This window comes from Peromyscus californicus, unplaced genomic scaffold, assembly GCF_007827085.1.
Source record: "Peromyscus californicus insignis strain IS unplaced genomic scaffold, ASM782708v3 Scaffold_11__1_contigs__length_118956290, whole genome shotgun sequence".
NCBI lineage: Eukaryota > Metazoa > Chordata > Mammalia > Rodentia > Cricetidae > Peromyscus > Peromyscus californicus.
In genome coordinates, this window is record NW_026294402.1 from 73,211,508 (window position 1) to 73,225,888 (window position 14,381).

General features: G+C 46.0%; 1 protein-coding gene across 1 annotated transcript; it reads right to left on the minus strand.

Moving 5' to 3' along the window:
• Positions 1–7,661: 7,661 nt before the first annotated feature.
• Positions 7,662–9,254, minus strand: Ooep (oocyte expressed protein). Its single transcript, XM_052730259.1, has 4 exons — positions 9,030–9,254; positions 8,679–8,861; positions 8,231–8,347; positions 7,662–7,690 (listed from the first exon to the last, which is right to left on the minus strand). The coding sequence occupies exons 1-4, from the start codon at positions 9,229–9,231 to the stop codon at positions 7,662–7,664; spliced, it is 531 nt and encodes a 176-aa protein (XP_052586219.1). The 5' UTR covers positions 9,232–9,254.
• Positions 9,255–14,381: the final 5,127 nt, after the last annotated feature.

Below are 14,381 nucleotides of genomic sequence, written 5' to 3' on the forward strand. Positions count from 1 at the left end.
GACTGAGCTATGTTGTGAGACCCCTGTCTCAACAACAAAAAAGAGGTGCTTGAGAGATGACTCAGCGGTTAAGAATGCTGTGGGGGGCTATGTGCATGTGAGTTTTGGAAGTTACGGAAGCCAGAGGTCAGATCCCCTGGAGATGGAATTACAGGATTACATACTAAGGGCCCAAATTTGGGTCTTATGAAAGCAGTAAGCCCTCCTAACTGCTGACACCTCTCTCAACTCCTCTGAGGTTTTCATTCTGTTTTGTGTGTGTGTGTGTGTGTGTGTGTGTGTGTGTGTGTGTGTGTGTAGAAGGTTACTGAATGAAAAAAAGAAATAAAAAGGAAAGGACATGACTGCTCCTAGGTGTGATGGAGGAGAAAGTTTACTGTAGATATGTGGGAGAGGATAGCCCGAGGCGGGAACATCGGGAGAGTCCAGAGTGGACATATCCTGAGCCATGTTAGGAGGGGGGGGGGGGGGGGGGGTAGTGGGGGAAGAGCTGCCAACCAAGAAAAACAGCCTGGGCCAAGAGACGGGCTAAGAGGGTAGACAAAAAAAGCCAGGTAACCAAAATGGCTGGATTATATAGGGAAGGGCAGCTGGGGAAGAGCAGGCTAGGCCCTGGGCTGGAGAAGTCTTGGGTATTGGGTAGGGCATGCCAGCCAGCCAGCCATACCCTATAGCGGGTAGGGACTGCGGGATCCACTTTGATATGTTAAATAGGCACCTCGGCCATTCGTCCCAGGTTTGAAACCCAACAGTTATAAGTGTGGAAGAAGTCAGGATAATTGAGAAGCTGGTTCTCTCCATCCACAGTGTGGGTCTTGGTACTTGAGCTCAGGTAGTCAGACTGGGGACAAGTGCCTCTCCCCACTGAGCAATCTCAACCACCCCTTGAAACGTTTGTTGTTATTTGAGACAGGGTTTCTCTGTGGAGCCCTGGCTGTCCTGGAACTCACTCTTCAGACCAGGCTGGTCTGGAACTCGGAGATCCGCCTCTGATCCTGCCTCTGCCTCCTGGGTGCTGGGATTAAAGACGTGGGCTACTAGGCCCTATCCTTTGAAATGTTTTAATGAAAGAGAAAAATGGAAGTATTATACAGGACCAGGTAGCTAATAAAAAGAAACTTTAAGGGAGCGTGCCTAGCCCATCTCCCCATTGAGAACTTTCCTCATAATTTCTAAATCTTCATCCCCAATTTCTTTGATAGGAGGGGCAACATAACACCTTAAAAGCCCTGGTAAACTGGACTTTTATGGCTTCGATCTTAAAAAGCTATAAAAGGCGATCCTGCACAGATTGTGTGTGTGCATGCATTCGCACGAGTGTGTTTTAACAGGATCTCATGTAGCTCGTGCCGCTATGCTGGTCTAACTCCCTCTGTAGGTAAAGACCTTGCTACCTCCACCTCCCCTGTGTTGGGATTAGAATTACAGACCTGGGCCACCAATCTGGGCCTGTCTGTTTTTGCTTCGTCCCAGGGCCATTCTCAAGAGGTTTCAAAAGGCTAAGTTCAGCAACAAAAGGGGACATTATTTCAGGTGCTGGGAGACTTTTGCCAACTGTCGGACAGGTTCTATACCTACTACCCAAATAATCCAAAAGCAGATCGTCTAGAGGCCTAACTGCTGGATATGATACTTGATGAGTGGGCCAGTAAGCGAAGACAGAGAGAGGCCCCTGACACCTATATATACTCAGACCATTGGGTCATGACACAGAGAAAGCCTCTCCAGTGACTGGGGGCCCCATTTTCATGCCATTCTCTCTCTCCCCAGCTCAGCTCCCCAACTTCTGTGCCAAATGGTGGAGGCACCAGTCTTCTGTCAGAGACTATCCTTTATGGCTAGTGTTACACACACACTGATTCAGATGAGTATAGGAACCCTGAAGCCTGAAACCTTGATACCGGGCCTGCCTCATTATCACAGGACACACTGAATTTAGCTGACCATGTCCACAAACCACCTGGAGCAAAGTACCAGCCAATCCTGACTCCTTTGGAAATACCCTCCCGAGGAAAGACTTTGAGTTGGGGGAAGGATCTAGAAAGACAAATGACTATGTTTGGGAACCCTTGATTCTTACTCCTGGAGCTAACAGGGAAGACTTCTGGTTGCCAAGGTATGCTGAGACAGGTGAGGCCAACTAACACTCTTTTTTTTTTTTTTTTGAGTGTTTGGCCAGCATCTATGTGCAACACATTCGTGCCTGGTGCCCACAGAGGCCAGAAGCGAGAGCATTCGATCTCCCAGAACTGGAGTTTGATTTTGAGTGGCCATGTAAGTGTGGGGAACTGAACCTGAATACTCTAAAAGACAAGCAAGTGCTCTTAAGTTCTGAGACATCCTTCCCATCCCCTCACACTACTCTCCTGGCTCATCAGGCTGAGACAGAGTTCCCCCATCATCCTGGACAGTTTCATGTCAACTTGACACAAACTAGTCATCTGGGAAGAAGAACACTCAATTGATACCTCCATAAGATTTTCCTGTGGGCAAGTCTGTAGAGCATTTCCTTAATTAGTGATTGATGGGGGAGGGCCCAGTCCACTGTGTGTGGTGCCACTCCTGTGCAGGTGATCATGGGGTGTATAACAAAACAAGCTGACCAGGCCATGAAGAACATGCCAGTAAGCACCACTCTTCCATGGTCTCTGTATCAGCTCCTGTGTTGAGTTGCTGCCCTGTTTCCCAGGACGTCCTCTCAAGTTGGTTTGGTCCTGGTGTTTTATCACAGCAATAGAAACCCTGAGACATTCATGGAGGTCCTTGAGGTCACCAGCAAACACACTCCTTGTTGTTCCCAGAGGCTGTCACTCAGTATGTTTTCCGGGGAGTCCATGAGAATGGAAGCTAGCACTCTTTTGATCTGTGGAAGTCTCTAGCAGTCATTCCTTGTGGTTCTGTTTCTGCCCTAGACGTTGGGAAGAGTGGAGTCAGCTGGTTTTGTTTCCTCCTTGTGCTAAATGTTTGGAAACAAGAGTTGAAAATGTTCAATCAAGAATGGCAAATCATCTATTACTTGCAAAGAAGAAAGGGAGCATCATTTTCCTTCATGAGCCAAGTGTTCTCAAACTCTGTTACTGTCTTCCCTGGGGCAGGGAGGCCCTCTAGCCATCAGCATCAAACCCCTACCCAGGACCCAGCAGCTCAGGTGCTTTCCAGATGCTGTAGCACAGGAATGTACACACACACACACACACACACACACACCACACACACACACACACACACACACACACACACACACACACACACACACACAGAGGCTCTCATACACAAAGTATAAGTTATAAAGCTCACAAAAAACTAACATTGGCAAATGGATTGTAAGGGAACACACATATATCAAGTGTTAAATGTTTTAATTTCTCTGGGTACCACAACAAAACAACACAAAGTAGACAGCTTAAACAACAGAAATTCTTCTCTTTAATTCTGGGAGTTAGAATTCCAAATTGGGGCCAGGCGGTGGTGGCGCACACCTTTAATCCCAGCACTCAGGAGGCAGAGCCAGGCAGATCTCTGTGAGTTCAAGTCCAGCCTGGGCTACCAAGTGAGTTCCAGGAAAGGCGCAAAGTTACACAGAGAAACCCTGTCTTGAAAAACAAACAAACAAACAAAAAAATTCCAAACTGGAGTTTGATCACTAGGTTTGGTGTCTGGGTCCACTCAGGTCACCACATGACCTTTCTTCTGTGTTCCCACCTTTGTCCACATTTCCTTTTCCTGTGAGGATGTGTTCACAGGAATAGTGATAGAATTTAATTTTATATTCATTGCCTCAAAAAAAAAAAATTTGTGCCGGAAGATGGTGGCGCACGCCTTTAATCCCAGCACTCAGGAGGCAGAGCCAGGCGGATCTCTGTGAGTTCGAGGCCAGCCTGGTCTACAGAGTGAGTTCCAGGACAGGCGCAAAGCTACAGAGAAACCCTGTCTCAAAAAACAAAAACAAAAACAAAAAGAATTTGTTTCCAAAGTCAGACATGGTGCACTGCACATGCCTTTAGTCTCAGCACTGGACAGGCAGAGGCAGGTGGATCTGTGAATTGGAGACCAGCCTGGTCTATAAAGCAAGTTCCAGGACAGCTAGGATTGTTACATAGAGAAACTGTGTCTAGAAAAATCAGAGAGAGAGAAACTCTGTCTCGGAAAAACCAAACAAAAAAAAATTTTTTTCCCCTGATACTTATTTTTTTGCGTATGGGTGGTTTGGCCACATGTGTATCTGATCACCACACTAATGCATTGTCCAGAAGAGAGCCTCAGTTCCCCTGGACCCGGAAATCACTGTGAGTCAACAAACAGGTTCTGAAACTGAAACCCTGGTCTTCTTGAAGAGCAGCAAGTGCTTGTAACTGCTGAGTCATCATGCCAAGGCTCTATCTGGGGACTGGAAAGATGGCTTGGTGGCTAAGAGCACTGGTTGCTCTTCCAAAGGACCCAGGCTTAATTCCCAGCACCCACATGGAGGCTAATAACTGCTTGTAACTCAAGTTCCAAGGGGTTCTGATGCCCTTTTCTGGCCTCTGCAGACACCAAGCACAAATGTGGTACACAGACATACATAGATACAGGCAAAACACCTGTACACATTAAAAAAAAATAAAAGCTTTATCTGAAAATACACCCAGTCTATGGTCCTCGGTCTTAAGACTTAAGTACAAGCTAATGAATACAAATTATGGTAGAAATATAGAAATGTCCACGCCGAGCGGTGGTGGCGAGCGCCTTTAATCCCAGCACTCAGGAGGCAGAGCCAGGCGGATCTCTGTGAGTTCGAGGTCAGCCTGGCTACAGAGTGAGTTCCAGAAAAAGCGTAAAGCTACACAGAGAAACCCTGTCTCGAAAAACAAACAAAAAGTCCAGAAGTTACTGGAAAAAAATGTAAGTTTTAAGCATAACTATTAATAAAGCTTAATCAATCTGCTTAATAGATAAAATATTTGATTTTTTTTTTTATAAAATTCACACCAAGAAAAAAGTATGATGAATCTCTGTGAGACAGAAAGCAGGATCCTCTATTCCTAACACATGGGGCAGGGCTAGAGACACAGGAAGCATAATTGGCTTAACAACATCAAATAAAAATGCACACAGGCTAAAATTTTGAGGGGTAAGAGCACAAAGGCACTGCTAATTATGGATTACTGTTTGTTGCATAAATCTGCACAGATTAATCAAATCTATCTTATGTTTACCGAGCTCAATCCCAATTAGCACATGTACACGCGCACACACACACTCTCTCGAGTTGAAAGCCAGGGTGAAAATGAAGTTGAAAAGGAATAAAACAAGCCAGTGTTCAATTAAAAAGACTCTTCTTCTGTGTGTGTGTAAATCATCTGTAAAGAGTCAGAACACCTTATTGTCTATCAAAGGGAAAAAATATCCAACCAACCATAACTTTGTCTAATTCCAGAGTTTATGCACCATTATTTTTGAGACAGGGTCTCTATGTATAGCTCTGGCTAGCCTGGAACTTGCTATGTAGACCAGGCTGGGCTTGAACTCAGAGATCTGCTTGCCTCTGCCTCCTCAGGGTTCCAGGCCTGTGCCCCCAGGCCATTTGCACCAAGAATTCCACCTCCTGAGGTGGAGACAGCAAGAGTAGGTATGGTCCTGCAGACTGACCATCCCGGCGTCCTGGGGAAAGGAAAGTCGCATGGTCCAAGAAGAACATGTGCCACATTGCCAGTACATTGTGTGAAAGACATTTCCTGAGGTGACACAGTACACTGTCTACTCACCCCAGAAAGGGAACCCACAACAGACCAAAGTCATTACTGCACCCCAGTCCTGACTGGCGAACCAATGACTTTAATTGGAGTACAAGAGTATGGGTGAGGGTGGCTTACAGGATGACTATCAGCTGTAGCACTCAGAAGGCCACCCAACATGGCTGACAGGAAAGCTGCAACCTGGGCCTCTTACTACAACTCCTATGCGTAGCTTGACAGGTCCCAGGAGCTGCTCTTGGCAGCTCAACTGGCCAGTCTCCCTCCTCCAGCAGGTGCTCACTGTTGCTGCTTCTCACAGGGATTGGTGAGCCTTCCAAGTTTCAGTGTTCCCAGACAAAGGAAGTTTGTTTTCCTCCTGAATGTCTCCACCCTCTAGAGAATGCTACAATTTGGAAGAAACTGCTAGAAAACCCGGGGATGGCCAGCTCTGAGGCCTATGACCTGAGCCTGTAAACATACATTACCTGAGATTTTTGTGATTTGTGACATTGCAGACATTAAACCTCATGACTGAGCCATACGCACCTGAGGGCCTATAATGATTGCCCTAAAGGAGTGCTTCAACAGGCTGAGCTGGTTACAAATGCTAATCAATGCATCCTCTCATTGGGAATCCACCGAGGTGAGGCCTAGGGACTTTGTTTTGAGGAGCTCCCAAATTTTTTTTTTTTTTTTTTTTGGTTTTTTGAGACAGGGTTTCTCGTGTAGCTTTGCTCCTTTCCTGGAACTCACTGTAGATCAGGCTGGCCTCGAACTCAGAGATCCACCTGGCTCTGCCTCCCGAGTACTGGGATTAAAAGCATGTGCCACCACCACCTGGCTGTGAATTCTTGCACACCTTAAATCAGTGGTTCTCAACCTTCCTAGGGCTGCAACCCTTTAAATGCAGTTCATGTTGCGTTGACCAAACCGTAAAATTTTGTTGCTACTTCATAATTTTGCTTTTACGAATCTGAAAATCTGATGTGCAGGTTATCTGATATTTAACCCCCAAAGAGACCCACAGGTTGAGGACCGATGCCTCAAATCAACTAGGTAATCGGGAATCCAGCAGAAGAGGTGATTGTAGGAGCCAGAGGGGTCAAGGACAAGAAAACTCACGGAATCAACTAAAACCCAGGCTCATAGGGGCTTCACAGAGACTGAACCAACCAGGGAGCCTGCATAGGACTGACCTAGGCACTGTGCATACGTGTTACAGTTGTGTAACTTGGTCTTCTTTTGCACTAAGAGTGGAAGCAGGGGGTCGTCTTTGACTCTTGTGCCCGCTTTTGGGACTCTATTTCTCATACTGGGTTGCCTCATCTATCCTTCAAGTAGATAGGCCTTGTTTGGTTGATATCCATGGGAGGCCTGGCCCTCTCTTGAATAGAAAGAGTGGATGGGGAGGAGAGTTAGGAGGGTGAGGGAGGAGAGGAAGGAAACAGCCGGAAGGTTGTTTAAAAAACAAAACAAAAAAACCAACCAGGTAAAAAGTACAAAGGGGCCAGGCAGTAATGGTCCACGTCTTTAACCCCAGCACTCAGCAGGCAGAGGCAAGTGGGTCTCTGTGAGGCCAGCCAGTCTACAAAGCAAGTTCTAGGACAGCCAAGATTATTACAGAGAAACCCTGTGTGTGGAGTAGGGGTGGGGAGGAGTACAAAGGGGTTGGGGAGCCGGAGAGATCGCTCAGTGGTTAAGAGCACTGAGGAGGACCTGGGTTCAATTCCCAGCACCCACATGGCAACTCCACCTCCAGGGGAATCTGACACTCTCACACAAACATACCTACAGGCAAAATACCAATGCACATTATCAAAGAACTTGAGAGGTAGAAGCAGACAGAACTGGGTTGAAGGCCAGCCTTGTCTACTAGTTCCAAGGCAGCCAAGGTCTACATCAAGATACCCTGTCTCAATAGGAACAAAGTACAAAGGCGTGAAGAGTTTACAGCGTAATGATGTCCTTTTGCCTAACTACAGGGGCAACCAGGGCAAAAGGATTGCTTGAGCACAGGAGTTAGCCAGCCTGGGAAACCACTACCCCATCTCAAACACTTAAAGAACCATTTTAAGCCTGGTGGTGGTGGTAGTGGTGATGGGGCACTCGCCTTTAATCCCAGCACTTGGGAGGCAGAGGCAGGCAGATCTCAGGGAGTTCGAGGACAGCCTGGTCTACAAAGAGTTCCAGGACAGCCAAGACTGTTTACACAGAGAAACCCTGTCTTGAAAATAAAACAAAAACAAAAAAAAACACTTACCTTAAGCCATCCTCAGGAGTCTGACAGATGTACTAGAAATTGTAGGAATACAACCTACATGCACCTCACATCAACTGGGCTAATTTTATAAATTAACTTTATTGCATGTGATGAAAATAACAGACAAAAAGTAAGTCATTTCTATATTGGAATAGTTCCACAAATTGCTATTTGCAAGGGAAAGCAAGCAGGTATCCACAAAGGCAGGAAAGAAAACAAATCTGTAGAGATTTTAAGAATCTATTTTTTTCTTCACCTCCAGGGGCTGAGGCGGGGACCGTCTGTAGGTCAGCAAGTGCCTCATTCACCGGCGTAAGCTGGTGGTTTGAGGAACGGTTCTTCAAGAATTCCTCAAGTTGTTTCATCTTCGCAGCTGAAAGAGGATCAACACCAACAGTCGGCGGGGGAAATGGTATCTAACTCCCTCGAGTTGGGAAGAGGAGGCCGCTCTAGCGTGGTTTTAAAGAGAAGGGGTCCTGGACCTGGGATCTGGGAAGAGTGTTGCCTAAGGCTGAACTGGAGGGTGATGGGCCTGGGTGTGTCCGGCCAGCACTTGGGTTCTCAAGGGTCTCCTCCAAAAGGGATTCCCCAGAGACACTCATTGCCCGGTGTTTGGAAACTGCAAGAAATTGTGAGAGAAAGTTTCCGGAAGCTGGGAATCATCCGGTGGCTTGCTCCCCAGGTAGGTCTCCAAAGTCTCTTACCTCTTTGGATGCGTTGTTCTTTGTGCCAAGTCGCCAGGTTCGAGAGAATATTCTTCATTCGATTCTTTACAGAGGGTCGTCCATATATGGTGATTTCAGCCATCTTCCCAGAATCGACTGTATCCACTCTCAGCAAAGCCTGGCTTATCCACTCTATTTCTGAGATTAGGGATTGGTTTGGGCCTAAACAGATAAAGAGACTAAGCAGTTAAGAAGAAGGGCTTCAGGTGGGAAAGGGGCGGGCTCTGATGGGCTTGATGGACAGACGGGGCTGGGGAATGGAATATGGACTTGCGGCCCCTATAGAATAATAGGGGGAGCTAACCCAGACCCCTGTGGTGAGAAGCTCACCGAAGATCATTTCTGCCAGCCAGGCCTCCATGTAGAGCACCAGAGGATTCTCGAGTTCGTGCTCTGGGAACCACCAGGGCCGCACACGAAGCCGCGGAGATACAGGCGGGGCGCTGAGCAGCTTGTGCGAGGAAGGGTCCCGCATCGTCTCGGCGTGAGCATCGGTAGTATGGGGCCCCATGCTGGAAGGCTCAGACTGCATGCAGGAGGAGTAGGTGCCGCACCTGGCTGCCAGCCGCGCTTTTCAATGCTTGATCCGGCCACGCCCCCAGCCAGAGCGTGCAAGGCGAGTAGGTGGGCTGGGGCCACGGGGAGGGGCGGGGCTGGGGCCACGGGGAGGGGCGGGGCTGGGGCCACGCGGAGGGGCGGGGCTGGGGCCACGGGGAGGGGCGGGGCTGGGGCCACGGGGAGGGGCGGGGGGGGGGGCGGGGGCGGACTCTCACATCCTAGGCCTACCCACCATACTGCTGACCCTGAGAATTTGATCTGGTGACTTGACTTAAGTGACCTCCAGTGTTCTAGTTTATTCCGTGTTACTTTAAAAGACGTGGGCTCAGGGCGGTCGGGCTAGTAGGGTCGGCAGAATGTCTCTCCTGCTGTCTGCTGTCTTCTTTACCTCTGAACTGTTGCCTTTAGAAATCCTTCACGGTACTGTATCATGTCTTAAACTAAATGGCAGACGTGGTTATTGAAACACATAACAAATTTGACAAATTTCATTTGTTTCTAAATTCCCAATTCATGTATGCATGAATTTCTTCTTTCAGTCTAAACTGTCATCTCCTCTCTAGGTGTCTCCCAGTTAACTGGGGTCCCTGTTGGGCATGAGGTAGAGATGTCCCTGATGCTCCCACAGGTCCATATATTCGTTTGAGCTATTCTCCTGAGATGCTCCCAGCTGAGGCTACTTCACAAACACACAAGCCGTATCACCCACACCTTGTCTCTTATTTTCGGACTCCCACAGGGAGCTGGAGCTAGCCACCGTGATGTTTGTGGGCATCAGTTTTGTGAAGACGTGAGGAAGATCAGATCCCTGGTCATTCTTATCTGGGCGACAGTTGATTTGTGATTTCCTTTTATTTTGGAGGCAGAGTTTTTGGAATCCTAGTTTCCCAAGTATATATTACTGCATATTACTTGCAGAGCCCATCTCAGCCTCCAAAGAATTAGAATGCTTTTACTGTTTAACAGGCCCTGCTGATTCAGTTGTCCACTGTTTTGCCTCCAGGTGTTTTGGTTTGAATTTGATTAAGAGGAAGGTGGCGGTCATGTGACTATTGCTCCCTCATTTTCCCTGTAGCCTCATGTCTGCTCTTTAAACTCTTTGTACCCTACCCAAACCAAGCAACTACAACCAAGACTTCCAGCAGTTTCGTTTTCCCCGTTATCCCCCGAAGGAACCAGCCTGAATGGGTTTCAGTTCAGGCAGCAGATTACGTAAGAGATTTATCCTATTTTCTCTAAATTTTATTTTATTTTCCCTGAGACAGGGTTTCTCTGTGTAGCCCAGATGTCCTGGAACTGGCTCTGTAGACCAGGCTGGCTCCCAGCTAAGAGATCTGCCTGCCTCTGCCTCCTCAGTGCTAGAATTAAAGGTACCACCACACCTGGCTGCTAATTCATATTTATTTAATTTCTTTTCATTTATTTTATGCACATTGGTGTTTCGCCTGCATGTAGGTCTGTATGAGGGTGTTGGTTCCCCTGGGACAGGAGTTACAGATAGTTGTGAGCCACCGTGAGGGCGCTGGGAATTGAACCTAGGTCCTCTGGAAGACCAGCTAGTGCTCTTAACCTCTGAGCCATCTCTCCAGCCCCTAATTCGTATTTCTTTTTTTTTTTTGTTTTTGTTTTTGTTTTTGTTTTTCGAGACAGGGTTTCTCTGTGTAGCTTTGCGCCTTTCCTGGAACTCACTTAGTAGCCCAGGCTGACCTCGAACTCACAGAGATCCGCCTGCCTCTGCCTCCCGAGTGCTGGGATTAAAGGCGTGCGCCACCACCGCCCGGCTCGTATTTCTTAATTACTACAAAATGAAGTGTTTCATTTTGACCTTTTTACATCTGTACAGCATGTACTTTGCTTGTTCATGTAGTTTATGATGGTTGATAAATGTTTTGGTAGTGATACTGCATGGAGCAATCAATTTTGTTTACTTTTAGATGATGTCTGGCTGTGCTTTGTGTAGATCTGGAGCAGTAGTGGGTAGCAGAGGTAGCACACGATCACCGGAAGCCTAGAATATCCATGGCCTTGAAAGCATAGCCAAGCAGTTATCAGAATGAATAGAAGGTCATATGGTTTAGAACCTGACCATACCCTCTGAAAACCTATGATAGAAACTACCTTTGTGTTATGAAGCTGAAGGGACTGTATCCTTTCAGGTTCACATTGTGGCTACTTACAGCCATGATACTTTCTCCCCTAAAGGATGCCCACATCATGAGTGTTTATGGCCATGAGCCTCCTAATATTGTTTCTCTGAAGGCTAGTTTGTCTTGACTTTACTTTTCTATACAGTTCTAGAATTTTCTAACATTCTGTTCCTGATCATGGCCAGGCCTTGGTTAGGTAATAGCTGGTCTTTAGAGGTTACCTCCCACAGAACTCTTCTTCATCCATACCACTACTGGTCTTCCCTGGGATACCCTAGTTTTAGGAACACAGTGTGATGGCCTTGTAATAAGTTGTATTAAACCCATCTTGCTCACAGCAAACAATATTAGCAGAAATTAATCAAGAGATAGATGAATTGAGAATAGCTTTCCCCTTTCCTCAGTCCTCTGTTAGCTGTTCTAATAATTCTCTTACTCTTGCCCATATTAATTTGACTAGCTATAGAGGTGATGCATTCAACCTTGGCCTCTTTTTTTTTGTTTGTTTGTTTTTGTTTTTTTTGAGGCAGGGTTTCTCTGTGTAACAGCCCTGGCTGTCCTAAACTCACTTTGTAGACCAGGTTGGCCTCAAACTCACAGAGATCCACCTGCCTCTGCCTCTGCCTCCCAAGTACTAGGATTAAATGCATACACCACCACACCCAAACTTGATTTGGTATTTACATTCAACAATCACTATATAATGTATATATAAGATGGCTAATAAAAGTTGTACAGAGATACAGTGGTGTTTATCTGCATATAGGATGCATAGCATAGCTTTGAACAGGTCTGTTAACTCCTAATTGCCTTGGTTGTGTGTTGTGGAATATTTTAAGGTGTGTTACATGTGTTTATGCTGTGGAACATTTGTTTTAATGATGCAAAAATGTGTTGATGTGTTGCATTCTTTTATGTTGCATTTGTTTAACTCTGTGAAGCTGTGTTACTGTGCCTGTCCAAAACAGTGATGAAGTCAATCTGTGCTGGGTTTTTATTTATTTATTTATTTATTTGGTTTTTTGAGACAGGGTTTCTCTGTGTAGCTTTGGTGCCTGTCCTGGATCTCAATCTGTAGACCAGGCTGGCCTTGAACTCACAGAGATCCGTCTGACTCTGCCTCCCAAGTGCTGGAATTAAAGGGATTAAAGGCATGCGCCGGAGCCGGGCGGTGGTGGCGCACGCCTTTAATCCCAGCACTCGGGAAGCAGAGGCAGGCGGATCTCTGTGAGTTCAAGGCCAGCCTGGTCTACAGCGCGAGATCCAGGAAAGGCGCAAAGCTACACAGAGAAACCCTGTCTCGAAAAAACCAAAAAAAAAAAAAAAAAGGCATGCGCCGCCGCCGCTGCCGTCACCAGCGAGTTTTCATTCTTATCTCTTTTCTTCATACAGTTCACTTCCCTGTATGACACCTGCAGGGACTCCCTCATGTAGGGAAGAATAGCATATACATAATATCAACAAAATCACCCATTCTTACGTGTGGTGCTGAACTTGAATAGGCACACTTGCCTGCATAGCAGCCAGCAGTCAGATATCTCAGTAGGGATTGTGAGCTCACCCTCTGTGACACGCTGCTGCCATGGTTATGTGATTCTGTATATCCGTGCCAGTGCGCTCGCTGCCAGTGCACTTTAGAGACTGCTCAGAGTGAACACTGAGCATAGTGGTCACACCTGTACGTTTGTTGGAATAGGACTAGGGTATGGGGAATTGCTGTTCAAACCAAGGTATGACTAAACTAGCCACTGAGTCCAGTCCCTTCTACTGTTCTGCTCAATAGTTTTCAGAATATCTTATTTAAATATTTGTTTTTAATATTATACATAGTATAATATTGGTTTATGCTATAACTTAGGTATTTGCTGCTTTTTGTTTTGTTTTGTTTTGGTTTTTTTGTTTTTTGTTTTTCGAGACAGGGTTTCTCTGTGTAGCTTTGCACCTTTCCTGGAACTTACTCTGTAGCCCAGGCTGGCCTTGAACTCACAAAGATCCACCTGCCTCTGCCTCTCGGGTGCTGGGATTAAAGGCATTCGCCACCACTGCCTGGCTGGTATTTGCTGCTTTTATAAAGCATTTTACTTTTAAAACTTAACATATTTATCAACCCTCTTTTTGTTTGTTTTTATTAGCATTTTTGTTGTTGTTGTTACTGTTGTTGTTTGATTTTTGAGAAAGCGTCTCACCATGTAGCCCTGGCCATCCTGGAACTCATTGGTAGGCCAGGCTGGCCTCCAACTCACAGATATCCTCTTGCGTCTGCCTCCTGAATGAGTTCTGGGATTAAAAATGTGTGCCACCACTCTAGACATGTTTATCAATTCTTAGTTGGCTTCCACCTTCAGGCTTGTTCTTAATAGGTACACCCTTGTCTAAAACAACAGGCCTTTATAATGTAGACATTGATGTAGTTGAGGATATTGTACTGAAATTGTTAGTCTCAAAAACTGTAATTACTCTGGAATGGTAGAGATGTTTTGAGGCATTTCACACAATAATGTATGCCTCTCTACATTTTTTAGCACACACACCTCTGATTTTTGTCGAAAGCTGTATTTTATTCAGTATAGTACAAGACATGTCCTTTCTACATGTGAGTAAGTTCCTAAGAATGTGTACTTTCTGTATTTCATTGAACCAGAAACAGTTACTTGATGCTTTGGGGGTTATCTGAATGCTAGGGATATAAATTATACTTATGTCAGGAACCCATGTCCCTCTTGATCTACCATCAAATACTTCGTTTTTGTTTGGTTGGTTGGTTGGTTATCCAAAGAGGTTATCATTGTTTCAAACACAAAAGCAGATAATGTTTCTCTGTGTAGCCCTGGCTGTCCTGGTGTTTATCTGCATATAGACCTGTGGTGTAGCTTTGAACAGGTCTGTTAACTCCTAATTGCCTTGGTTGTGTGTTGTGGAATATTTTAAGGTGTGTTACATGTGTTTGTGCTGTGGAACATTTGTTTTAATGATGCAA